The 27,875-nt window shown below is 43.2% G+C and overlaps 1 protein-coding gene and 1 pseudogene across 7 annotated transcripts in view; one reads left to right on the plus strand and one right to left on the minus strand.

Annotated features, from left to right (window-relative positions):
* The window catches only part of LOC119951685 (protein unc-79 homolog), a 269,084-nt gene that overhangs the window by 55,449 nt on the left and 185,760 nt on the right, over positions 1–27,875 (minus strand). For all 7 annotated transcript variants that reach the window (XM_038774926.1, XM_038774915.1, XM_038774945.1 and 4 more), the window contains 8 exons: positions 14,995–15,097; positions 13,693–13,833; positions 13,194–13,232; positions 9,444–9,556; positions 9,240–9,325; positions 7,106–7,279; positions 4,663–4,731; positions 699–809 (listed from right to left, as the gene is read on the minus strand). In XM_038774926.1, the coding sequence (XP_038630854.1) occupies positions 699–809; positions 4,663–4,731; positions 7,106–7,279; positions 9,240–9,325; positions 9,444–9,556; positions 13,194–13,232; positions 13,693–13,833; positions 14,995–15,097 (836 nt within the window). The remainder of the gene's footprint in view (positions 1–698; positions 810–4,662; positions 4,732–7,105; positions 7,280–9,239; positions 9,326–9,443; positions 9,557–13,193; positions 13,233–13,692; positions 13,834–14,994; positions 15,098–27,875) is intronic.
* On the plus strand, positions 19,478–20,624 carry LOC119951705 (annotated as a pseudogene).

Below are 27,875 nucleotides of genomic sequence, written 5' to 3' on the forward strand. Positions count from 1 at the left end.
AGCTGGAGAAGATCAAGTTTGCCATTGGTGGGGCAGAGGAGGGGTTCACTTCGAGGTGGGAGCCACTTATTGACTAGTTTAAGGCAGATTAAGTCATCAGCGGGTCTTGTCTGGTTTGGATTGTAGTCACTGTTTTTGGGGGGGGGGGGGGGTGCGAAAGATTGGAAAAAGGCGGATGCCGGGGTGGTAGGCAGGTGAATGGGTGGTTTCTGAGGGGAGGGAGGGGTTTTGTGGCCTTGTATGGTGGTTGGGGATGGTACTGCATTGTCCTCTTGGCTTTGCCGTTTTGTGTTTGTAAATATTTTTAAATGCCTAACTGTCTTTTAAAAAAAGCATCAATTACCGATCACAACATCACTGCCTACTACTGTACTTTGTGTCACCACAAGAAGGTTTACACGCTGATGCATTTTACTTGTCAACGACTCAATTAAATGAATGGCAGTCATTGTTTTGGAGGCGAAAGGGTCAGCACTTTGTGGTAAGATATTCCTAACCAGTTAATTATACTAAAATTGAGAAATAGATATATTCACTATATGCCCTTTTCAAACTTGGATTGTACGGTGTGAAATTAGGGAATTTAACTGGCGAAACTGCATCTATGATTTGCCCATGTCAGTGCACGGGCCTCAAATGCATCCGAAAACCTAGAATGAAGGATTTCATTGAAGGTGAAAAATGTGGCCCAATTTTACCTTATTGAATGCTCGGTGACACAATCCACATAATTCAACAAGGTACACGAGGCTGAAGACTCCATTCTGAATCACAAAGCTCAGTAATTTGGAAAATGGCTCCAAAAGGCTCTATAATCAAAGATAATGGGGGGAAAGGGAGTAAGACACCAAGTTACAGAGAAACAAAATGCAATGGGCTTCTGCAACAGGCAAAAGTTACAGCACGCTAAAATCAGCTTATTGTAAGAAGGAACTAAATTCAGATCATAATGAATTTTATAGCTTGCATGAAGACCCAATTAATTTATATCACGTTAACTTAGGATGAATGTTACGACATGCTGGGCAAGTGCGTGGTTAATTCCAGCCTCACTCGTCCTGAAGTTACAATACAAGTGAATTAACCGATAATTCTTATACAAATTCCCACTGTCTTTGGCCCTTAGCTGCCCAATAATCACCTGGTTTGTAAGTTGAAACACAATTGCTGTTTATGTCGGTTTACATCAGCCTTTTCTGCAGAGAGAGTTAGTCAGTTTTCCCCTCCTTGCAGCCTGTAATCATTCCCCTGTACATAGATTCATCCAGCTTCCCCGCCAGTTAAGAAACACAGCCTTGCTGGAGAAAACCGAGGGGGGAAGAGGACAGCAGTCCTTCGCCAGGTCTGCCAGAAGTCAAACTGAAATCAAAACTCAACCCTTGAAGCTCTGAAATGTTCCAGTGGGATCAGATCCAATCACTGCCTGTTACCGAGCAGGTTAGCCTTTTGAACTAATTCATTGGCCACCAGCCAAATCAATCAATCCAAGTCATAACTGATGCCAACCAATCACCCATCTAAGGCAGCACAGCATTCCGGAAATTTCTGTTTGAATTTAAAGCACAGGCTTCTTAGCCTTAAAGTCACAGGTCCATGAAACACCCACTAAACATTCATGGATCAAAAATGTAATGGAAAAAATAAAAGAAAGGGGAAATAAGGGAATAAACAAGAACAAATAGGAAGGAATCTTGCATGAAGATCACACAAAGTAAACTTCCAGTAGTGAAACCAATACTGTAATGTACTTACTTAATCCTCAATCATACTGGTTCATATTAGTGCTTCCCTCACATAAACACTCAGAAGCAGTCAACTCAACCTTAACTTTGCACCATTGTTTACAAGTGAGGATTTTAAAGAAATATATCAGATGCGTTTGGGTCTTTTTCACATCATTCCTTGCAAAAAGCAACTTAATTTGTTGACAATTATATCAGGAAGTGGCATGCTTGTCCACCCATTTTCCAACACTCCAGGCAGACTTTTCCATATTTGTGACTGTTATGAGCCAGGGTTTAGAAACCCCAAAGTGCATTATGGAGATCACCTGCCCTATGACTTTTACTAGATTGTGGTATGGGGAGCACAAGGCCCACTCTACAGGTGTGGTACAGCAGAAATCAAAAAGTATTTTAAAAAATAAAACAATGTTTATTCTCTGAACTCAAGTTAATCTTTTTAAAACATGCAGTGAACATCTTAGCAACCATCAATTCAAATACAACCCCCAAAGAATACAACACTAAGTAATCCTTACTTTCCTTTTAACATCCATAAGACTTTTTTTAAAAAAAAACCTTTTAACGGAAACACATCAGGTTTAAATTCACTACTGAGAGCAGTTATCACTCTGAATTCACCAAATGATTAAGAGATAGTCTGTACATGGCAGAGAGAACAACATTACTCCTTTTCTGGCTGGCTGCAGCTCCAACACTGAAACAAAGCCAAAAAAAGACACACCCAAGCTTTTCTCAAAGTGAAACTAAAAAGCAGAGCCAGAGCTCAGCTCCACCCACACTCTGACATCACTGCAGTAACCTGAGCAGACAGACATTTCTTAAAGTGACATTCTCATGACAGTGACTGCCATGGTGGGCGAGTTCCATGGTGTGTTTCCTCCTGGACAGTGTGGCGGGAAACCATTCCTGATTTCACACTTGGAAGCTCATTAATTATACATAGGCAAGTTTCTCTCCAGATCACGTGACCAGTCAGGAACTGATTCATCCACCCCGCTGTCACCTGATGGAGTAAAAGATCCAGGTGCGGGAATTAAATGCCACCCTCACTCTCTCCAGCATAACTCTGAGCAGAAGATGTCTTGAAATGGCTGTGGCAAAGAAGAGCGCTGCTCCGAAGTTTAACAATGATTCCCTGGAGACGCTCATCAATGATGTGCGACGACACTGGGATATCCTCCAGCCTATGAATGGCTTGAGGAAACCCACTAACCGCATCTCAGAGGCCTGTAAAGCCATTGCAAAGGTGGCCACTGCATTGGACAACCGCCCCAGAAATACCATACAGTGCAGGAAGCAGATGAATGATTTCATCCACTCTGCCAGGGTAAATCAACTTTCAGCTCACCCCAATCTTACGCTCCCATAATGGCATTATGCACTCAAAGGGTTATACTGCTCAGGGATCTCGCATAATATTAACCAAGGACAAATCACCACCGATTGTCTCACAGCAAAAGAAGAAAGTAAGGGTTAATATCAACAAGTAAAATTGCATGATATGCTGATTTGTCTATTGTAACCTAGTGTTGAAGGTTGTCGCTATGGTGTAAATATGATGGTATTCGTATACGTGTATGAATATTAATTGGGTAACTGTATTAAAGTATCAAATTAAGCTAATTTGTGATTGGTAAATTAAACTGATTAATTGTCTGTATAATAATGATGGAATGTAGTTGATCAAGATACTTGTACTCCATCTTGTATGGGTACAGCTTCCCTGCATATGCTTGAATAAACTAGTGAACAAAGAAACTTGAGTCTCGTCTGGTCTCTGGAGGGTACTTAATCTTTCCTGTTCACATGGGCACATTAACATCTCCAGAATCTCATCTGTCATTCTGCACAAACTCTATCCTCACCCCATACTGGGGACACTAATGTTTACAGAGGGAGAGTCAAAACTGGTGAAATTATGTTACAAACTCTGGTTACCTCATTTTTTACGACTTCTTAATTAAGCTTTAGCAGACACACAGTCTGGATACCTTAACCTAGGTTCTTTAATAATATTACTGCCACAAATATATACCTTAACCCAGGCTTTTAAAACCCTTACTGCAACACATATGAAATACAATATATATACCAAACTCTTACATTCATCACATACCTCTCTGTTGAAGCACAAACGGAGGGACCGTTTCCCATTAAAGCGTGATAAAATGTGATGGCTCCAATGGGCCCTTCTCAAAGAAATCTTCCTCTTTTCTATCAGCTTTGACTCTATTTCAATGTTTTGAGTTGAAGCAGTTTGAGGCTGCCCCCTGAAATGGGCCCCTGACTGCAGCTCTAAACTTCTCTCACATTGATTCAAACCCCTCCCTTCCAAATTATTTTCCACTTTGGATTTAACTGCGCTATAACTGTGTTGGCAAGACAGTGGTGTTGAGATTTCACCAGTTTCAACTCTCCCTCGTGTCTTTCTGGAACCCCATGGTGTTGAGGTAAAGGTCACTCTCACTATTCTACAGCCTCCCTCAGTAGTCCTGGATCCCATTGCAATTGTGGATGACTTTCCAATCCTCCCAACTGGACCCATAACTGTTGATGTTCTCATACCGACTGTGGACCTCACCCCTCCCTATCTTGAGGTTGTGTGTGTAGTCACATACAGAGGAAAATGTGTTACATTAATATTGATAAAACCAACAATACAAAAATATGTATATGTAAAAAAATTAGAAATTCTATTTTAAAAAATCTTGTCCTCAGAGTATCTAAAAGTCAATGCCTCCTGAAAAATGACAAAAGTAAAAGAATGAAAGGAAAACTTTAAAAAAAAGGGAAAACAGGAATAAATTATGGAAAAGTAGCTTTAAGAACAGCATGTGTTTCCCCCACCGTGGAAAAAAAACGTAGTAACAAGAGATCAAAGGTTTTTAAAAAGCCACATTAGCTCTAGCTTACTTACCCGTGTTGCACTTGTGGTAGGTATCTTGAGAAGACAGATCATGATTGCTAAACTAGAATCCAAGCAGCACTGCATACAAAATGGAAATTATCACTACTTTGCATGCAGTTGGGTAATTATTTTCTCAGTAACTGGCTAGCACACCTTGAAAAATTGAACACATTCAAATAGGTACGTGATCTGTCATGACATATAAAACCTATCTATTTCCAACATTGCAGGAATATTTAGTTCCCGTTCATTTTGGTTCTCTGTCTGACTTATCTCATCATCTTATCCAATGAATTAAGGACAAGTGAGCTGGACAGACATTTGCAAATTATTTCACCAAACATATAAGACAAGATATATCTTGTTGAATTAAATGTAACAGGGTTTTTAAGGGCATATTAACTGCATACTGCTAAACACACTTATTGTCCCTGCAAAGCTAACTTTATACTTGTGGAATGCCAAATTTCTTAATTATGATTCAAAACAATCCATGTATTTTAAAAATAATTTTATAATTTGTCTAGTTCAGCTTTTATAAGCATCGAATCATAATCATTAATTTTGCTATCTATAAATTTTAATTAAAAATCACGTGATTCAATGTCTTTAATCTCCTGGTTTGTTTTCTATGAGAGCACTTCAACGTGATTAGCTACTTACCCTCTTTATTCACATCACTGCTGCTGGATGCCTGGAGATCCCCTTTACTTGGGACCAAATTTAAACTTCAGATCGTGGATAGCTTTCTTTGAGGTCAGCGACAAATGCCATTGCTGCGCTACTGATCCCAAAGTGCTTTACTTTCAATCAAGCTTCATAATTAATCCAAGTACATTGGCATTAAAAATAAATATAAATGGCTTAATTCTATGCTTTTAGGCATTATGTTTCCATCTCTTGTGAGGCACTGCTGATTCTTTCTCATCAGTGAGAATCAGGCCATCAATTTCTCCCAAGCCTCAATCATAGCCACTCTTCGGTCATGCAATCACGCTAAAAGCAGTCCAGTAGACATGTCCTGTGATCTTCTCATCCCTTCCCTCAGACAGCTATTCACTAATGCTTTTCCTTTAATGCTGAATTGGACGTCAAGATCTCAGCACTTAAATTCATAATGCTAAAGTGCAAAGGGACTTGGGAGTCCTAGTCCAGGATTCTCTAAAGGTAAACTTGCAGGTTGAGTCCGTAATTAAGAAAGCAAATGTAATGTTGTCATTTATCTCAAGAGGCTTGGAATATAAAAGCAGGGATGTACTTCTGAGGCTTTATAAAGCACTAGTTAGGCCCCATTTAGAATACTGTGAGCAATTTTGGGCCCCACACCTCAGGAAGGACATACTGGCACTGGAGCGGGTCCAGTGGAGATTCACACGGATGATCCCAGGAATGGTAGGCCTAATATACGATGAATGTCTGAGGATCGTGGGATTATATTCATTGGAGTTTAGGAGGTTGAGGGGAGATCTAATAGAAACTTACAAGATAATGAATGGCTTGGATAGGATGGACGTAGGGAAGTTGTTTCCATTAGCAGGGGAGACTAGGACGCGGGGGCACAGCCTTAGAATAAAAGGGAGTCACTTTAGAACAGAGATGAGGAGAAATTTCTTCAGCCAGAGAGTGGTAGGTCTATGGAATTCATTGCCACAGATGGCGGTGGAGGCCGGGACGTTGAGTGTCTTTAAGACAGAAATTGATAAATTCTTGATTTCTCGAGGACTTAAGGGCTATGGGGAGAGAGCGGGTAAATGGAGTTGAAATCAACCATGATTGAATGGTGGAGTGGACTCGATGGGCCGAATGGCCTTACTTCCGCTCCTATGTCTTATGGTCTTATGGTCACTTAAGGAAACATATTTTATCAGAGGAGGATTCTACTCGACTCCATCTTTCCTGTGCTGAACATCAGTCCCTTTCGAGGAATGATTTAATACAGGCCCAATTTTCTGGATTTTTCCCCAAATCAGTTTTGTTCACAAGCTTAATCCTCATAACCTTCTCTATTCTTTCGTGATTAATTATCCTGCTCGTTTTAGAACATTCTACTTGATTTGGTATTGACTGCTATTTGTGACAAAGAATTCCACATGAATTACAACTCTGTCCTATAGCCTTATATATTAGAGTGGTAACCACTAAAATAAATTTAGGGGCTGGTTTAGCACAGTGGGCTAAATAGCTGACTTGTAATGCAGAACCAGGCCTACAGCGCGGGTTCAATTCCTGTACCGCCTCCCTGAACAGGTGCCAGACTGTGGTAACTAGGGGCTTTTAACAGTAACTTCATTGAAGCATACATGTGACAATAAGCGATTGTTATTATTATATAACCAACTTAATTGCAAAGTTATATTTATAATATAAACATGAAGAAAATTTTTATTCTAACCTTGCCATATTTATTAATTTAAATATCCAAATGGCAACAGATCCATAAATTCTTCCTTACCTTCAGTGGCAGTATGCATGGCAGTTTGGTCAAAAATGTTTGAAACTGATTGCATATCGTAGTCCATAGATTGCTAGGTAAATCCATCGGCAGAGCTTCCATGTAAGTAGCAATATTGTCTAAACAATGAAGCATAGCTCCTCCTGCTGGCAGGCTCTTCTTGTTATTTAAACCCTGTGTCACATATATTGCATGTAATGTAGTACTATGTTAATGTTTCATTGAACAGTTTTCACATTTAATTTGTCATAATGCAAATTACAGTGTGGAGGGGTCAGTCACCAGCGGGTATAGATTTAAGGTTCGTGGGCAAAGTTTAGAGGAGATGTGCGAGGCAGGTGTTTTGTTTTACGCAGAGGGTGGTGAGTGCCTGGAATGCGTTGCCAGGGGAGGTTGTGGACACTGATACATTGACGACGTTCAAAAGGGGCTGGTTTAGTTCACTAGGCTAAATCGCTGGCTTACCAAGCAGGCCAGCAGCACGGTTCAATTCCCAAACCAGCCTCCCCGGACAGGCGCCGGAATGTGGCGACTAGGGGCTTTTCACAGTAACTTCATTGAAGCCTACTCATGACAATAAGTGATTTTCATTTTCATTTTGACCATTACTGGAAGCCTTACTGGACGCAAGCATCCTAGATAAAGGGAACTGTAGCAATATGTATGACCGACTGGTAGAAAGGGCTGACACCATACTGGACGCAACAAGAAAGAAATGGGAGGAAGACCTGGGGATTGAAATAGGGTGGAGATTCTGGAGCAAAGCACTGCATAGGGTCAACTACACCTCCACGTGCGCAAGGCTCAGCCTGACGCAACTAAAAGTGGTACATAGAGCCCACTTAACAAGAACTCATATGAGTAGGTTCTCCCTGGAGGTGGAGGATAGATGTCAACGGTGCAAAGAAGGACCGGCCAACCACGTCCACATGTTCTGGTCTTGCCCCAGACTTGGGGGGTACTGGACAGCCTTCTTCGAGGTAATGTCCAAAGTGGTGGGGATGAGGGTGGAGACATGCCCAAAAGTGGCGGTCTTCGAGGTATCAGATCAGCCAGATCTATTCCTGGGGAGGAGGGCGGACGCCCTTGCCTTTGCCTCCCTGATCGCCCGCCGTAGAATCCTGTTCGGCTGGTGGTCAGCGGCACCACCCAAAGCTGCAGACTGGCTGTTCAACCTCTCAGAATCTCTCCAATGGAGAAAATCAAATTCGCCATCCGAGGGTCAGACGCAGTTCCACAGAACGTGGGATCCATTCATGCAATTGTTCCGAGGCCTGTTTGTGGCCAACAAACAAGAAGAATAGCCAGGTATCCGGGGGGGGGGGGGGGGGGGGGGGGGGCGACGACAGCTAAACCTAAGAGAAAAGAAAGGCGAACCACAGGAGAGGAGGGAAAGAGGGAAGAGACAGGGTCAATAGAGGGTAACCAAAGAGGTGGGGGGAGGCAAGGGAATGATAGCCGGAAGGAGGGCACAGGAAACGATAACAAACTTGGCATCTACAGGAACAGAAAGCACGGAAAACATGGGCGAAAGATCGGATGAACGGCTGAAGCGGACGTAAACGCGAGACGACAACGGCAGTGAAATCCGTCCGGGAGAAGCAAGCGACAACACCAACACCAGATCCATTCGCGTATTGCCCTCTGTAATTGTTTCTTGGGCACCCAAATGTATATATATTTACCTCCTCAGGTCCCCCCCCCCAACACAAACAGATGCCTACTTATGTGTTAAAAATATTATTGCCAATTGTACAGAGTTGCTGTTGTTGAGCTCGTGGATAATACCCTACCAGTTATTTTCTTTATTTTTGTGGGCGCTCGTCTCTTCTATATATACATATATTTTATCCTGTGTACATAACGGTAAATATACTTTGTTCAAAAATCCAATAAAAAAAGATTTATAAAAAGAAAAGCATCCTGTCAAACACAGGGATAGGATGGGTATAGAGGGATACGGCACAAGGAAGTACTGAGGGTTTTGGCCAAGGTTGGTATCATGACCAGTACAGGTTTGGAGGGACGAAGAGCCTGTTCCTGTGCTGTACTGTCCTTTGTTCTATCACAGGACATATTAATGATTAACTAATTGGGTTTATAACTTGCATTCTATTTCTGAATTCCACAATACCTCGAGTAGTTGATTCAATGCTGCCACTGAACTCAGCTCGTTGAAGTCCATCAAAGACGACGCCAAGGTTCGAAGGAAACTTCCATCTAATATCAAAACAGAACGACTATTTCAAAATAGATTTCTTATTTGAGGAAACTTTGAGGTGTCGGCATTCAGTATCAAAATGCTAGTGTATCAGGTTAATGTTGTTAAGTACTATACCTTTAATGTTGCTTTGGAATAGCTGTGGAAGTATACCATTGGGAGCAAGCTGATGAAAAATACAGCGTAAAAATTGCTTTGCCACTCCAGCAGTGTTGCCAGGAATCATCATGCTTGAAAAAATGAAAAAGGCAGAATTGTTTCACAATTAGTTACATTTTATTCAACTGTATACCATACAGGTCACCATTAATAAATAAATGGAATAGTGCCAAATTTTGACACACTGGCACAATCTTGACACAGAGATTACACCAGGAATCATAATAGTAGGTTACTTGAAAGCAAAGACCCTAATTTTTACAAAGGAGGTCATGCACCTATAATGAATCATATAGACTATGTAGGTCCCAGGTTTAATCCAGAGTCTGTAATAAATCAGCTGATTACAACTGGGTCAGCAGGTAGCACAAAGATCTCAGCAGGCCTAGAATAGGTGCAAAGTGTGAACTGCATAATGATTGGGAGTTTAACTGTGTGAAATTGGCATTGACTGGGGATTTACCCATGCTCATATCTGTAACAGCAGGCTAAAACTGAGGTGGTTGGATTGGAGATGTAAGATATGTAATGTGCATTTCTGTAAATAAAAGGTTGTAAGTATATAAAGACTCATAGGCTTCAGTTCTGTCCTTAACAGCATGGCTATCTGAGTTGTTTCTTTCCTGTCTCCCTCTCCATACTTAACCTGACAAAAGAGCCACCCCATGCTTCTTTGACTCTATTTCCGCTAACCTGCTGTCCAACCAATTTCCCTTGCTGATCCACATTGTTTGCTGATTTTGTTCAAGGTTCTCTTTTCCATTGTTTTTCCTCTTTCTTTAAATCTTCCATCAATACCCCACTCCTCAGAAAAACCAACCCTTAATATCAGGATCCTTGCAAACTACTCCTAATCTCAGCCTCCCTTACTTCTTCAAAGTCCGTGAACATATCGCCACTCTAATCTGAACCCGTTTTTCTTGGAATTTTCATCCTTAGAATCGATGGGGAACACATCCTAGCCAACTCTGACAAGACTGCTACCATTTTTATGCTTAATTGTTTCCACTCTTGGGACAGAAGCCCTACCTTGGTAGGGCTGTTGGCCAATCTGATTCGCTGACAGTTCTCCAGGCATTCCAGCACAGCAGTGGCCAGAAGAGGTATTGCAGTGCTGTGCTTGAGACTAAGTCCCGGGACTGCACTTCACTTAAGCATCTGGGGTCCCGGGGAGAAGATGTCCTGGGAGGGGTCGGGTAGGGAGTGGTCTCGCTAAGCTAGGAAGGAGGTTCTCTTGGTAGGCTAGAGGGGTGGCCTGGATTGGGATGACAGGCTGGTGATTGGAATGCTAGGCATTGAGCCCCTCATTCTACATGGCACCCCCAAACACAGGGATCCATTTGGGATGTGTAAAGTGTTCATCAACCACGACTGACAACTCCCTATTAGGAATAGCCTTCAGCGGCACAGCCAGAGGCTTCCGTGGTCATTGGGAGTTATGGGTGGTTGGTGGGGGCAGACAGGCAGGGACTAGGGTTGCCTCCGGAATGGGAATACACGATCAAGGGTTGGCATGGTTGCCCCTCCAGCAGAGCCTCCACCAACCCCCTCTCCAGCCCCCAATACCTCCAGTCCCCTATGGCGGTTGCCCCCACCCCCCTCTGAGGACAGGGACAGCATACCCAGTGCCCCACGGGCTCATTGCCTGTGAGCGACAATGGCCACTCAGCTCTGAGGGTCCCCGAAGCAGCAATCCTGCCAGGTTCACAGATTTCAAAAGGAGTACTAATTGGCACCAGCATGACCACTTGCTGGGGAGGCCACGGGATATGGGGTGGCTCCCGTTAATTGCATGGAAATAGAATTTAAGTGGTCATTATTGGTTTCTCGCCATGCTAAGATATTTTCTATGGGAGCGGAAGAAAACGTTTCTCGTTTTTGGCCTCTCCCGCTATTCACCGGCCTCGTTGTGCTCTGTCTCGAGCAAAACATTGCCACTGAATCACGGCCATTGTAAATTGTTTTATATTTCTGATCTTCAACACTAAAGTTTACTTTTGTTTGTTTAAAACCCATGGAATCTTGTGGCTTTCTTCACTAAGCAAGTGTTGTTTTTATTGTTTTCTGGGATGTGGGTCTCGGTGGCTGAGACAGCATTTTTATTGCCCATTCTTTATTGTCCATGAGATGGTCATGTTGAGCTGCCTTTTGAAACCACTGCAGGTCATGTAGTTTAAGTACACCCTTCTAGTGATGTTAGGAAGTCGAGGATTTTGACCGAGTGACAATGAAGGAACGGTGATATAGTTCCAAGTCAGGTTTAGAGGAGAACTTGTAGGTGGTCGTGTTCCCTTGCATCTGCTGCCCTTTGGGGCAGCACGGTAGCACAGTGGTTAGCACAGTTGCTTCACAACTCCAGGTTCAATTCCTTGCTTGGGTCACTGGCTGTGTGGAGTATGCACGTTCTCCCAGTGTCTGCGTGGGTTTCCTCCGGGAGCTCCGGTTTCCTCCCACAGTCCAAAGATGTGCAGGTTAGGTGGATTGGTCATGCTAAATTGCCCTGAGTGTCCCAAAAGGTAAAGTGGGGTTACTGGGTTACGGGGATAGGGTGGAGGCGTGGGCTTGAATATGGTGCTCTTTCCAAGGAACGGTGCAGACTCAATGGGCCGAATGGCCTCTTTCTGCACTGTAAATTCTATGATTCAATGATTGTCCCTCTGAATAGTAGAAGTTACAGGTTTGGAAGGTGCTGTCAAAGGGGCCTTGTAGAGTTACTGCAATGGAGTTCAGGATATGAGCGACCTTGGCGGAATGCAAACTGAGCGTCAGTGAGCATGTTATTGCTGACTAAGTGCCGCTTGATAGTGCTGTTCATGATCCCTCATGATCAAAAAGTAATTGGCAGAGTTGGATTTGTCCTATTTCTTGTGTACTGGGTGTAGCTGGGAAATTTTCCACATTGCTGGGTAGATGATAGTGTTGTGACTGTACTGGAACAGCTTTGCAAGGGTCATGGCAAGTTTTCAGTACTATTGCCAGAATATTATGGCCTTTGCAGGATCCAGTGTATTCAGCTGTTTCTCGATATTGCATGGACTGAATCGAATTGGATGAAGACTGACATCTGTGACAAATGGATCATATGCTTGGCACTTCTCACTGAAGATTGTTCAGCCTTGACATTTGCACTGATATGCTGGACTCCTCCATCATTGAGGATGGGATACTTGTAGAGTCTCCTCCTCCAGCGAGTTGTTTAATTGTTCACCACCATTCAAGTCTGGATTAGCAGGACTGCAGAGCTTAGATCTGATCCGTAGGTTGTGAATTTTTTTAGCTCTGTCTATTAATTGCTGTTTATGATGTTAAGCATACAAGTAGTCCTGTGTTGTAGCTTCACCAGGTTAACACCTCATTTTTGGGTATGCCTGGTGTTGCTCCTGGCATGGATTCCTTCACTCTTCATTGAACCAGGATTGAACCCCTAGCTTGGTGGTAAAAGATAGACTGTTGGTCTGGATCACTGCAGTCTTTCTTATTGCTGGCTGAAATTGCAGAATGAGTGAAATCTGGAATGTCCCTCAGCCATGGCAGCTGAAGACTGAAAAAGGCATAAAATAAACAACTAAGGAGTTAAATAAATTAGGAGTTAAACCAGTTTATTAAAAAGGTGATAGATTCAAGATAGGAACACTTTGCAAACAATAACAAAAACATGACTGAAATGTTTTTGCATACAATATTGTAACAACAAACGCAAGTAAATACCTTTCTGCCTGACCTGAAAAAAGGGTACTTGATGCCAGTCTGAAATGAAAAATAGTCAGTTTGTTACTCATCTGTAGATAAAACATGAGTTATACAGTTATTTTCACTTGAAAACATGCATTCAGATGAAATATAAGAAAAGAACTGACAGCGTTGTTTCGCTAAAAATATACCCCAGGAAACCAACATTCAAAGTTTCATCAATACTTTTAATGCATTTTAAACAAGGCAGAGATCAAAAACCATTAATTTAAAAAAAAAAATTTAGATTACCCAATTATTTTTTTCCAATTAAGGGGCAATTTAGCGTGGCCAATCCACCTACTCTGCACATTTTTGGGTTGTGGGGGCGAAACCCACGCAGACACGGGGAGAATGTGCAAACTCCACACGGACAGTGACCCAGAGCCGGGATCGAACCTGGGACCTCAGCGCCGTGAGGCGGTTGTGCTAACCACTAGGCCACCGTGCTGCCCTCAAAAACCATTATAATGCTTACCTTCCAACTGACTGCAGAACATGAAGCAACAAGGGAGCAGCTAAGTCTGGGCTCAAGTGAGTGAATGTTGAAAGTACAACAATAGCCAATCCCAATGTGTCTTCGTCATATTCTTCAAGAACAGCTCCACAGTCTAGGCACCTGTACCAAAGAATGAACTGCGATCAGGTTCTTTAACATTAAGTCTAGGTATGATCCAGCAATCCACAAGCTATGAATTCAAATCCCACATAGCAGGTTGTAAAACTGACAAAAGCTGGATTTACAACGTACGGGGCTCTGAGGATGGAGAACATTTGGAAATTATTCACTCCATCCACAGTGGCAAGTATCAAGCCTGACATGAAACCAATCTGCAAGCTCAGTCTCAGCTATTCCTGACATAGGACATACAGTGCAGAAAGAGGCCATTTGGCCCATCGGGTCTGCACCGACCCACTTAAGCCCTCACTTCCACCCTATCCCCGTAACTCAATTACCCCTCCTAACCTTTTTTGGACACTAAGGGCAGTTTAGCATGGCCAATCCACCTAACCTGCACGTCTTGGACTGTGGGAGGAAACCGGAGCACCCAGAGGAAACCCACGCAGACACGGGGAGAATGTGCAGACTCCTCACAGACAGTGACCCAGTGGGGAATCGAACCTGGGACCCTGGCGCTGTGAAGCCACAGTGCTATCCACTTGTGCTGCCCTTAAGTATTTATAAATGCAACCATATTTTGATGCAGTCATTATATGTAATTTTTCTGTGTTTTGTGAGTTTTATCAGTGGCTCCATATCTGGATGGGGTTCTTTGATATGGGTCCCATTAGTCCAGATATTAATCCTCCCATGGAAGGCAGTCTCAATGTGGTCCACACACCAGGAAAGAAAACTGCCATGAAAACTAGATCAAGACACAAATACAATTGATTCAGTCTGCTCCACACTAGGGCTTGGATTTTTCCTCCCATTTGCATCAGGCGTGACTGGCAATGGGAGCCCAAAATCATATGAGGAGCCAAAATCCCATTATGCATCAGCGGGATATCCCATTGCAACTGTTCCCACATACCGCCAGTACGTAACAGGATTCCCGACATTTGATGAAATTTAAGTCCAATTGTCAGGTCTCCATGAAAAATGTTATTTTTTTCTATGACAAATAATGTGTAATAATGGATATTTATATTATTGAATGTTGTACTGTCTGCGTATTATTCAGGAAAAAAGAGATTGAATTTCCATTGAGGGATATTTCAGTATATAGCCATTAAAAGTATTGCTAAAAAGGCATAGTTCATAAATCTACATTTTTACCTGTCAGACATTAGGGTTGGCTGATCATCTGTAAATTCCTCTGGTGCAGGAACAAACATGCTGACTATGCTCTGTGCTGAGAGCAAACTAGACTTTGTAGCACCTGCAAAAACATCAGACATTTTCAAATGTTGCACTATGTATAAATGAGAGATATTGAAATACTTAAAATCTGTCCAAAAAAGGTCTATTTCACTCAGTTTTCACAGATTTTGATCCTTTTTAATTAAATAAGTAATGGTGTAAACTTTACACTGTAAAGGGTTATTTTAGACTACACTGAACACATCCAAATTAGTCTGAATCAGATAGCTTAGCATCATTTTACAGGTTTTGTGCAAAAGGGAACTTGGGACGGGCTCCTGCCAGACTATAACTCCGTGATCAGCAATTGGATTACATGGGGTGAATAATGTTACACAACAAAGCATTTTTTTGCTGTTGCAAAACCTATTAGTGAAGAAACACAAAATTAGCTCTGCTGCTGCAAAACATTGGAAGATGGAACTCTTCATGTCAGACCTGAGTGACAAAAACCTTTACAGCACTAATTAGCTGACTAGTCTTTCTTGCAACATTATTTTTGGATTGTATTTCTCTTGAATGGGCAAGAAAATAACATTTTTGAAATGTGTAAGAATTAAGTCATATGTAAATAAGAAAAGACCAAGATGCTCTTTTGGTTGGGTATAACTGTGACAAATGGCTGCATTATGTGTGTGTGCTTATTATCCACAACACTTTGTTTATTTTTATAAATTAAATGTGCGCGTGTCTATAGTAGACATGCACAACATGCCAAAACAGTCCCTAAGAATTCAGGTCACCGGTTTCTCCTGAATTTATTCCCACCAAGTTAGCAGATTAAATGTATTCTTATTATTTTCTTCACCAGCAATTAAAAATATATTAGCTACACTAATTACAGTAAAGGGCATTTAGTTCAAGGGACAGTTCTTCAATTTGGGTGTACTGTCCATGCTTGGTGCTCTGCTGGTGGTGCCAGAGGTCCCACAGAAACATAGGGAGTATTTGTGGCACAGATTGAGGCAATTCGACCCATTGAGTCTTGTCTAATAAATGGCAACATCTAAGTAAAGCTGCCAGTTCTGATAAGACCAGTGGGCAGGAAGTAATAATGAACAAATGGACCTTCCTAGCTGCTTGCCTCTGCAAATCTGTTAGTTAACTTCATTGTTGCTGCCAGCTGTGCAAAGCTCCATGTGCTGGGAGCCACTTGCTTTGACATGGCATGAGGCTCAGCAGAAAAAGAGTTTATATGTTATTTCCCTTACTTATGAACTGATGCCATTTGTTTTTTTAATTTTAGAGTACCCAATTAATTTTTTCCAATTAAGGGGCAATTTAGTGTGGCCAATCCACCTACCCTGTACGTCTTTGGGTTGTGGGGGTGAAACCCACGCAAACACGGGGAGAATGTGAAAACTCCACACGGACAGTGAACTAGGGCCAGGATTCGAACTTGGGACCTTTGCGCCGTGAAGCAGCAGTGCTAACCACTGCGCTACCGTGCAGCCCCTGATGGCATATTTTAATGAACACTAATTATCATTAGACACACAACTTTTCTGCGTGGATTTTACATGGGCTTTGCAGACCAATTTTAATTCAAAAATTGTCTTAATAATTGGAACTATGAGAAGGCAAGTTAACCACAAGAGCAGTGAACAGAAGGATCCATTGTCAATTTCTTTTCAATTTTCTGTTTTAAAGCACAGTTTGAAGCCTGTGCATTATCTGAAAAATACACAGCTTTGAGCCGTAGAACTCAGACAAAAGTTAGAACCTCAATCATATGTGAAACATAATGCACATCCACGTTTTACTTAGACAAAAAATGTATCATTTCATGTTAGTACTCAAAGCATATATCTGATCCCATTCAAATAGATCGTATAGGTAATCATGGAGTAAAAGTAATTACTTGAGGATTAAATGTTTTCATAACCTTTGCATCTAATATTTTTTTTTAGAATTCAGCACTAACTTTGACCTCAGAAAATCATCTCTGCAGCATCAGTGTGAATTCCCGTTTTCCACACCAAACACTCTTAAAGCTCAAGACATTACATTAACTATGGAGGAAGTAAAAAAGCAAAAGCACACCTTCACTAAAACTATAAACAGAACAGGGTCAGAAGAAGTAGGGTAGATGGAGGCTTGCGTGAAGCATAAGCACCAATGACAGAGACCAGCATAGTCAAATAGTTTGTTTATGTGCCATCATTTCTATATAAGAACAGTTGAGCGATTTGAGATAAAAAATACAAAGGCTTCATATTTAGAAAGAAAACAATATTATTTATTTAGTCCTTATGATCTCAGGATGTTCCAAAGAATTTCATTGTTGTTATGTAGGCAATTGCAGCAGTCAATTTACACATAGCAAGATCCCACAAACAGCAAATGATCAGTCAATCATAGTCTTGCTAGGTTGTGGGAGGAATGTTTGTTAGGACACTGGGAAAATTTCTGTTCTGCAAATGGTGCCATGGATCTTCTATACTGACTTAAACAGAGACAAGTAGTTTATCCCTGATCCAAAATACAGCAACTCCAACAACAATGCTGCGCTTCCTCAATACTACACTGATATATACTTAAAACGTGCAGTGGAGCTTGAACCCAAAAACCCTCTGAGTCAGAGACAAGAGTGCTACCAACTAAATTAAACTTATACTCGGCTGAAAAACAATGCAAAAAACACTTATTAGTGGCATGACAGCTAACAGCAAAATGCACTTAAAATTAAATGTGTTTGGCAATAAAATGCCATTAGGTTAAAGAGCTAATTGACTGAAAAATGCCAGTTTGTTATTCTTCAAAACAATCCATTAAAAATAATTTCTTGTCCACAACAGCTTTCCAAAAAAAAATCATAACAGTTTTGACAACTATTAATGAAGTTCTTATTTAAAATGAAACTTACTTCTAGTTGGGAAATTCAACATGAAAGAAGCTGAATAGCTAATTTAGTGACTCTAGTCCCAGACTAATTCCTATTTCTTTGTTCTTGAAAGTAACTGCCCTCTAAAATGGCCTCGCAAAGCATCAAGTTGTACTCAAGAAAGTGGCTCACAGAACCTTCACAAACGTACTTAGAAAAGGGCAATAAATGGACCCTCAGGTAGCCCCTATCCACAATTTAGTGGCATAGGGCTGGATTTCCACAGAGATGGGAGAGGCAATGGGGAACTTTAAAATTGTTGGATGGATCGCCCCCAGTTCCAGCAGATCCCAGCTTTCACTCCAAGAATGGACTTAATCTGCAGTGGGTGTTTCATGTGTTTATGGTGAAGGTACAATTCCTCGTGAAGGGTGGTAAAGTATGTAGACCTTCTTACTGATTGATTGGTTCCGCAACCTGTCATTATCACAGTGGGGAACATAGTTCAAGAGGTTATTAAAAGATTAGTGTGGTGTTGTGAATGCAAGTGTCTGTTTTTGATTGATTAAGTACTTGAGGAGATTTAAATTTATTGAATGGTTATAATGGATGACAGCATGAATTCTGTAACATTTTGTGACATTTTGAATTCTGTAATGAATACTTCAAGCTTTATTTTATTTCACCACAGCTTGATACCTGACATGTTTACATTGTGGGTATTGGGTGCATTGGTGTCGAGGGTTTAAAGGCAACAGGGCGTGCTTGGGGTCATGGGTTGGCATGAGCTTTCACTAAGTTGGCAATGGAACTATTAGAAGACCTTGGTGTTAATGGATTAGCATGGAGGTATGAGAGACCATTGGGAGGATGGAGGGGGCTGGGTTGCCATGAGTTAGCATATATGGGACATGGGGAGTGGGGGCAAGAGGGCTTAATATTCAAGAGTAGAGCTGGGACGAAGCCCCACAGAACAAAGATGGGCCTTTTAACCAACCCACCTTGGCATTCGGCAGCTCGTGTGGCCATTTACAAACTGCCCCTGGTGCACCGGGCTCACCTGTAGCACAATGTCCCATCTTCACATTGAGGCTACCCTCCATCATGCTATGTTGCACTCCAATCGTGCTAAATGGGATAGACTTTGAACAGATCTAGCAACTCAAGACTGAGAATCCATGAGGCACTGTGGACCATTAGAGGCAGCACAATTGTACTCAATCTTACTCTTAACCTCATGGCCTGTCATATCCCCCAGTCCACCAACATGAACAAACTAGCGGATCAACCCCATTTCAATGAAGAGTACAGGAGGGCATTCCAGGAGCAGCAGCAGGCATACCTAAAAATGAGGTGTCAACCTGGTGAAGCGAGGAGAAGGCGGCTGGGCCGAGTTGAAGTTGCAGAAGCTGCGGAGCACAAGGCGGGGCTGAGCAGCGGGGAGCGGGGCTGAGCAGCGGGGCTGAGCAGCGGGGAGCGGGGCTGAGAAGGGGGGCTGAGCAGCGGGGCTGGGTGGGCGGGGCTGAGCAGTGGGGCTGAGCAGCAGGGAGCGGCTGTGTGACCGGCAGGCCGGCTATGCAGTCACCGCTGCTGCAGTGCTATGTGGCGGCCATGGTGCTGAGCGGGGTGGTGGACACGCTGGGCTTCAGGAACGGCAGCTGGGAGTTCTGCCGGAGTGGGGAGTGGATCCACAGCGAGCTCTGCGGGCTGGGCGGCCTCAAAAACCTCTCTGTGTCTGGCTGGATGGTCAGCGACGACACCATCATGCACTTGGCCACCGCCCAGGCTCTGGTGGCCACTGCCGGCCCCCAGGAAACCATGGGACAGCTGTACAGGAGACTGGCTCGGGAATACCGGGAGAGCATGGACGACATGACAGGCAGAGCACCAGGTGTAACATGTATGAAAGCTGTCAGCTTATTGAAACCGGATTGTTCTGATGGGTGGAAGACTTCGATCCTGCCGGGGGTGGATGTGGTGCTGCAATGCGGGCCATGTGCATCGGACTACGATTTCCCCGTCCTGAGGAATTAGACAAGCTGATTGAAGTAGCTGTCGAAAGTGGCTGCAGCACTGTTCACAGCATATGCTGTGAATAACAAACCTGTAGTGAGCTGGGGAGTGGGGCTGATGGAGGTGTTGGAGAAAACAAAGAGCTACATAGCAAAAGCTGGGCGTTATGATGCTGAAAATCTGGCCGCATGGTCCTACTTTGAAGACAATGGAAGTACCTTTGGGACAGAGGAATTCTGGATGGGGTATCCAAGCCGACTTTCCCTAAGCAATACAACGTGATTGAACGTGACAAATTCTACACCTCTGTCAGCTACTCGGGCTGGGGTGGGGCCAGTGGACATGATGCCCCCATGATAGCTTATGATGCCATCCTGGGCTCAGACAGTTCCTGGGAAGAGCTCTGTAACAGAGGAGTTTTCCACGGTGGTGATAATGATTCTACTGGTGCTATAGCTGCAGCATGGTGGGGGGCAATGTATGGATTTGATCAGGTTCCCAAATCTAACCCCAAAGATCTTGAATATCGGAGCAGGTTGGAATCACTAGCAGAGAAATTGTTCTATTTGAGCCATCCAAATTCTTGCTCATCACAAAAAAAGTCAGAAGAGTTGTAATGTTGAGTAAGGCTCTTGTTTTGCCTTCTGAACCCTGGCTTTGGTTCCTCTGTTACACCTTCATTGGAATGTAGCGAGCCTGTACCTGAAACATGGCCTTAAAGTTCCATTGTAAGTTTACCTGTCAGTCTTTGGGTCCATTTTATCCTGGCAAGATCCTCCTCTCATCCTATTGATGTTAGCCTTCCTCCAATTTTCATGTTCAACTTTACCTAAATGTTCCTGTAGAGAGACTTGGTCCTCTTTACCCACCTCATGTCCCAGTACAAAATCCAGCAATACCTCTTTTCTAGTTGGGCTTAGAACCTACTGATCAAGGAAGTTCTCCAGAACACATTTCAAAAATTCCTCCTACTCCTTATCCTTTACTCTGACATTATCCCAGTCAATAATTAGTTAATTAAAGTTCCTCACTCTATTGTTTTTGCACATCGCTGGCTTCCCTGCAGTTTTGTTCCTCTCCCTCTCCTCATTTGGAGGCCTATAAAATACCGCAAGCAGCTTGAGCTGGTGATACTTTTAGTTGATTTTTAACCTTGCTCCTTTATGTTCATGCTCACTCCACTCTGCGGTTGTGTCCCAAACCTTCTTCATCTGCACAGCTCAGAGTTTTCTGGGCAACCAAACATGTTCACTAATGTCCTTTTTGGAGAAAGAAATCTGCTGGCCTGACTTGGTCTGGCCTACAGGGACACTATGCTCATAGCAGTGTGGTTGACTCTTAAATGCCCTCTTCAAATAGCCGAGCAATAACAACAAGCAAATAGTTGTACCTGCAGCAAGTCCGAGGACTGACCTCCAACAGCCAAAATCCTGTGTGCAAAGTATGACTCCACCCAGTGGAAAGTTTCTCTCCCGTGCCCCCGATTCCCATAGATTTTAATTTTGCCATGGCTCCTTGATACCATATTTGATGAAATGTTGCTTGATGTCAAGGGCAGTTACTGTCACCTCAATCTGGCTCTTTAGTTAATGTTTGGACCAAGGCTGTAATGAGGTCAGGAGCTGAATGATCCTGGAGGAACTCAAATTGAGCATCAGTGTGCAGGTTTGCTAGGGACACAGCTAGTTCTGGAGCACAAGTCTGTCTTTGCCAGAGTGTGGTCAGTGCCTTCAGCTGTTTCTTGCTATCACATGGAGTGAGTAGAATTGTCTGAAGGCAAGCATCTGAAATGCTGGCAACCTCAAAAGAGGAGGCTGAGATGGATCATCCAATGTGTTGGATTCCCCCAATATTGCAGATGAGAATATTGGGTGGAGCATCCTCACCCTTTTGGGTGTTTAATTGTCCACCACCATTCACGACTGGATGTGGCAGGACTGCAGAGCTTTGGTTTGATCCGTCGGTTGTGGGATAACATGGTTTTCTCTATCGCAAGCTGCTTCTGCTATTTGGTATGCATGCCGTCCCATACATACAAACTTACAAATTATAGGCAAGAGTAGGGCACTCGGCCCTTTAACGGGATCATGTCCAATCTGATTGTAACCTCAACGCCACATTCCTAACTACACCCGAGAACCTTTCACCCCCTTGTTAATCAAGAATCTATCCACCTCTGCCTTAAAAATATTCAAAGACTCTGCTTCTACTGCCTTTTCAGGAAGAGTTCCAACGACTCAGTGACCTTCTGAAAGAGGCTCATCTCTGTGTTAAATGAATGAACCCTTGTTTTTAAACAGTGACCCGTAGTTCTAGATTCACCCACAAGATGAAACCTGTCTCTACACCCACTTTGTCAAGCCCCTTCAGGATCTTGTATGTGGTATCATGTATCCATTTTGTCGCTTTACTGACTACACCTCATTTTTAGGTATGCCTGGTACTGCTGCTGACATGCCCTCCTTCATTATACCAGGATTGATCCTCTATTTTGATGATGATGGTAAAGAGTATCAATGAAGGAAATGCATTTCCAAGTCAGGTGTGAGTGCTAAATGGAATTTGTGTCTGACTTGAGGTGATGGTTTTCAATTGCCTGCTATCTCTGTGCTCAGGTTGTGGGTTTGGGAGATGCACTAAAATAAACTCTTTTAGAATTCGGTATAAGCCTTTGAACAGAATTTTCTTTTCTAACTATAAAATGATGGATATAATGGCAAGGAATTTAAACTAAACCTTTATAAATCACTGGTTAAGGCCCAGTGAAATATTGTGTTCAATTCTGGCACCAGAGAAGAATGTTAAAGCCTTTTAAGGGTGCAGGGAACATTTACCAGACTGTTACCAAGGACGTGGGATGTCTGATTCACTATGACTAGAGAAAACGGGGTTAACACTGATTATTTATAAGATGGCGCTGATTATTTCTAATTGCTGCTCCATTCCGGTTTGAATCATGCAACCTTTTGATGTTGGAATGGGATGGACAACAAAATTTAAGCTTAGGTCTGTAATACCTTGACTAAACAAATGCCCAATTCTCTACCAATTTTTTGCATTAATAGCTTTGCAACGATGACCACTAGGGGGAAAAAAACCTGGTGAAGCTATAACACAGGACTACTTGTGTGCCAAAAACCATAAGCAGCAATTACTAGACAGAGCTAGGTGATTTCACAATCATTGGACCAGATATAAGCTCTACAGTCCTGCCGCATCCAGTCGTGAATGGTGGTGGACAATTAAACAGAAGAGGAGACTCCACAAATATCCCCATATCCCCACGCATTCACAACAATCTTCAGCCCGAAGTGTGGAGCGGAAGATCCATCTCAGTCTCCTCGTGAAGTCCCCAGCATCACAGTCTTCAGCCAATTCACACCACATGATATCAAAAAACAGTTAAAGACAATGGAAACTTCAAAAGCTATGGACCCTGACAACATTCCAAAAATAGTGCTGTTTTCCAAGGCAAATACTGACCCATCAGCCTACTCTGCATCATGAATAAAATGATGGAAGAGTGCTAACATGTGGCATGTCCTCAGCAATAATCTTCTCACTGACAACAATGACTGTCCTTGACATCAAAGCAGCATTTGACCAGTGCGGCATCAAGGAGCCCAGGCAAAACTGGAACCAATGGGAATCAGGGGGGAAACCTTCCATTGGTTGGAGTCATAACTGGCACAAAGGAAGACGATTGTGGTGGTTGAAGATCAATTATCGCAGTTCCATGTCGCTGCAGCAGTTCCTCAGGGTAGTATCCTAGTCCCAAACACCTTCAGTTGCTTTATCAGTGACCTTCCTTCCATCATAAGGTCAAAAGTGGGAATGTTCGCAGATGACTGCACAATATCCAACACCATTCACAACTCCTCAGACAATGAAGCTGTCCCTGTCCAAATGGGGCAAGATTTGACAATGTCTAGATTTGGTTTGGCAAGTAACATTGACGCCACACAATTGCGAGACAATAACAATCAAGAGAGGCTCTAACCTCACTTCTTGAAATTCAATGGTACCCACTATCAATATCCCATTGGCTACCATTGACCAAAAACTGAACTGGACTAGCCATATTATATGGCTATATAATTTTCATTTCATTTCATTTTTCATATAAATAATGTGGCTATAAAAGCAGGCCAGAAGCCAGGAATTCTGGGGTGATTAACTCACCTCCAGATTCCCGAAAGCCTGTTCATCATCTACAAGGCATGCGGTGGAATACTCCCCACTTGCCTGGATGAGTGTTATTCCAACAATACTGAAGAAGCTTGATACCATCCAGGACAAAAAGCCCGCTTGATTGGCACCCCTTCCACAAACATTCATTCCTGCCACCACTGAGGAATAGTCACGGCAGTGAGTACCATCTGCAAATGCACTGCAGGAACTCAGCATGACCGCTACCATCTGGAAGGCCAAGGACAGCAAACACATGGGAACATAACCACCTGAAAGCTCCCCTCCAAGTTACTCACTATCCTGACTTGGAAATATATTGCTGTTCCTTCACTGTCATTGGGTCAAAATCCTGGAACTCCCTCCCCAGCAGCACAAGGGTGTACCTACAGCACATGGACTGCAGCAGTTCAAAAAACAGCTCAGCATCACTTTCTCAAGGGCAATTAGGGATGGGCAATAAATGCTGGCTGAGCCAGCGAGGCCTACATTTTCACTCCAGGATGGTGTACGCCTGGATTGTTTATTCAATAACTTTATGGTGAAGACGTAAATGTTCATGAAGGGCAGTAAGGTCAGTAGAAATGTCAAGGTGTCAAGTTATTCAAATCCCCTGCTATTAATTTTTGTTTAACTAACTGCCTATGTCTGAGACAGTAAAATAAATTTGTGCTTGCAGTATCAATAGATCTTTGTTATTTGTTTACGTAACTCTAAGAACCATCATTGCAGTATTATTACTGCTTAATTGCTTCCACAACCTGTCATTATGATTCTGGGGGGCATGGAAGATTGATAGTTCCCGGAGGTTCGTGAACGATTAGCTGTCTTTGATGTCTTTTGGGGAGCATAAGTTGGCACTAAGTTGGTTTATGGGCTCTCAGCACAAAGGGTGGCAGACAAGGACTTTGTAAGTTGGATTGCGTTGGTGGGAGCTATAAGGGGGCATGAGGATGAGTGGAAGGGCATGGGATGACATTGGGGTATGTGGGCCATGTGTAGGCAGGGTTGGAATATGGGGATTGGGTGGGTATGTAAGGGCTGAGGGCCTAATAGTCAACAACACAACTGAGACAAAGAGCTGGAATCTCCGCCGGAGAGATGCTCCATTTTGCCAGCAGCCCGGGGATTTCCCCGATGGCGTCGGGCTGCCCCACAATGGGAAACCCCATTGACGAGCTGGCGTAACGGAGCATCCCGTCGACGGGGTAAAACAGAAATGTGGTACGGCGGGGCGGAGAATCCAGCCCAAAGTTTTAGGGAATCAAGAGAGGCCTTTTAACCAGAATCATAGAATCTTAATGGTGCAGAAGGGGGCCCTTCGACCCATCGAGTCTGCACCGACTCTCCGAAAGAGCACCCCACCCAGCCGCACCCCGCCACACGAACTCCACAACCGCACCTAGCTTTGGACTGTGGGAAGACACCGGAGCACCTGGAGGAAACACATAGACACATACACAGGGAGAAAGTACAAACTCACACAGTCACCCAAAGCTGGAATTGAACCTGAATCCTTGGAGCCATGAGGCAGCAATGCTAACCAGTGTGCCACCAGGATGTCCTCGGCTCTCAGCTTGCCTCATCACCCCATGCAACTATCTTCTAGTTATCTCTGGGGGTGGTGACCCCCAACTCCAGCATGTACCTGCCACACCGAGGAGAAAATTCTGAAGGAGAAAATTAACCTCCACTTGGAGAGACAAGGTTTGATCAGGGATAGTCAGCATGGCTTTATCAGAGGGAGGTCATACCAAAATAATTTGATTTAAATTTTCAAGGAGGTGATTGGGTGTGTAGATAAACATAGTGCAGTCAATGTAGTTTATATGGATTTCAGCCAAGTCTTTGACAATGTCCCACATGGGAGACTGATAAAGAAGTTAAAAGCACATGGAATCCAGGGTAATTTAGCAAGTTGGATCCAAAACTAGCTCAGCGGTAGGAGACAGAGGGTGGTGGTAGAAGGCGGTGTGTGACTGGAGGCATACCACAGGAATCAGTACTGGGTCCCTTATTGTTCGTGACACATACAAACGAGCAACAGCTCTCCAGATTTTCCTGCCTGTCCGTGGCAATGCCGACCAGTGTCAGTACTGGAAAATCCCACCTTAAATGTTGATCCACAGCTTTTAAGATGACCCACACAGTGACCAGAAACAAGAATTTTATTTGTCATGGCCTTGTGTTTATGTACACTGAGCTGCTGCATTAAAAATAAACTATTAAAACTGTGGAACTGATTAGACAAGCATTTCGTACACAGTATTTTAATTAGTTTACTTGACATGGAGGAGTGGCTACTAGTCTCTGGCACAGCTGCTTCGAGTGTTGGAGCAGAGGCAGGTTCTCTTGGCATATCCAGATCTGAAAGACCTTTAACAGACCGATCTGTGAAACAATTTTGTACCACGAATATAACTTTTTTTTTAAGCTTCAAAGCTGCAAACCACCAGGACAAACCAAGATAAATTTTGCATTAAGTGCTGCTATTTTAAACTAAGCTAATCAAATTCCACTTCGTGGGCCTGATCTACCAGCCGTAATGCGTCTGAGCGGGAGCGCCATGCGATCCATAAATCCCAGGCGAGGCCTCCTGCGGGATCCCGACAGCCAGTACGTTTCGCGAGATCTAATCAAAAATCGTGAGACATCATGGTCAAAATCCTGTCCATAATGGGCAGGACCAAGCATCGTGCGCTTAAGTAGGTTTTAAACCCACTTAGGTCTGATTACCTGGGAACGCAACATCTACCAGTCTCCCTCAGGAGACCCCAGCAGGGCACCATTTAGTACTGGTCCACACATGGAATGGCACACGGGGGGTCTCCCGAGCAGTCAGACGCCCCCAGGCAATCAGCAACAGGGAAGAGTAGCCCCCTGGAATGCAAGAATCTTGGCATTGCCAGACTGGCACTGAATCAGGAAATTGAATCATTGGGAAAAAGTGGGTGACACCTAGTCTTTTTCCCAGGGTGTAAGACTCAATTACAAGGGGGAACAGGCTCAAGGTGAGAGGAGGAAAGTTTAGGGGAGAACTGAGAGGTACGTTTTTCATGCAGACGGTGGTGGGTGCCTGGAACGCATTGCCAATGGAGATGTGGAGGTAGGCACGATAGCAGCGTTTAAGATGTATCTTGATAGACACATGAATAGGCAGGAAATGGAGGGTTACAGATGGTGTGGGCAATAAGTAGCAGGTCTAAAAATGGAATCTGGATTGACGCAGGCTTGGGGGGCAGAAGGCCTATTCCTGTGCTGTAATGTTCTTTGTTCTCCAACTGCAACTGATCAACAAATGGTCCAAATTAATTTAGTCACTGTAGTAAGACTAGGTGTTACCTAAAGTTGAATTGCTAGCAACTGTATGATGGTACATTTACACCAATATATTGTCAGAATGGCAGGAGAAGATTGACACTGACGAGTTCTCACTCTGTCCAACAGGAATGCAAACAGGCCTCAGTTCCTTCTTTATAGAGGGAAAGGTAAAATTGTTGCTCCATGTTCCCTCCAAGAAAACTATTACTGTTTAGCATCTGAAATCCAGGAGCAGGTCATCAGCTTTTCCTCTCAACTAGACACCAACAAGATGCAGGATTAAGACGTAAAGAAGGCACCAGGAGGGGAAACAATTAGCATATTGGATTTCTACAATAATGTCTGTTTAATAGTTGGAAATTACAACTAATTCATATTTTTAAATTTGGTTAGCTCACATTCCATAGTTGGAATGTTTTCAGTTGTCATCAATGGTGTAAAAATTATGTAA

This window comes from Scyliorhinus canicula, chromosome 2 (genome assembly GCF_902713615.1).
Source record: "Scyliorhinus canicula chromosome 2, sScyCan1.1, whole genome shotgun sequence".
Lineage (NCBI taxonomy): Eukaryota > Metazoa > Chordata > Chondrichthyes > Carcharhiniformes > Scyliorhinidae > Scyliorhinus > Scyliorhinus canicula.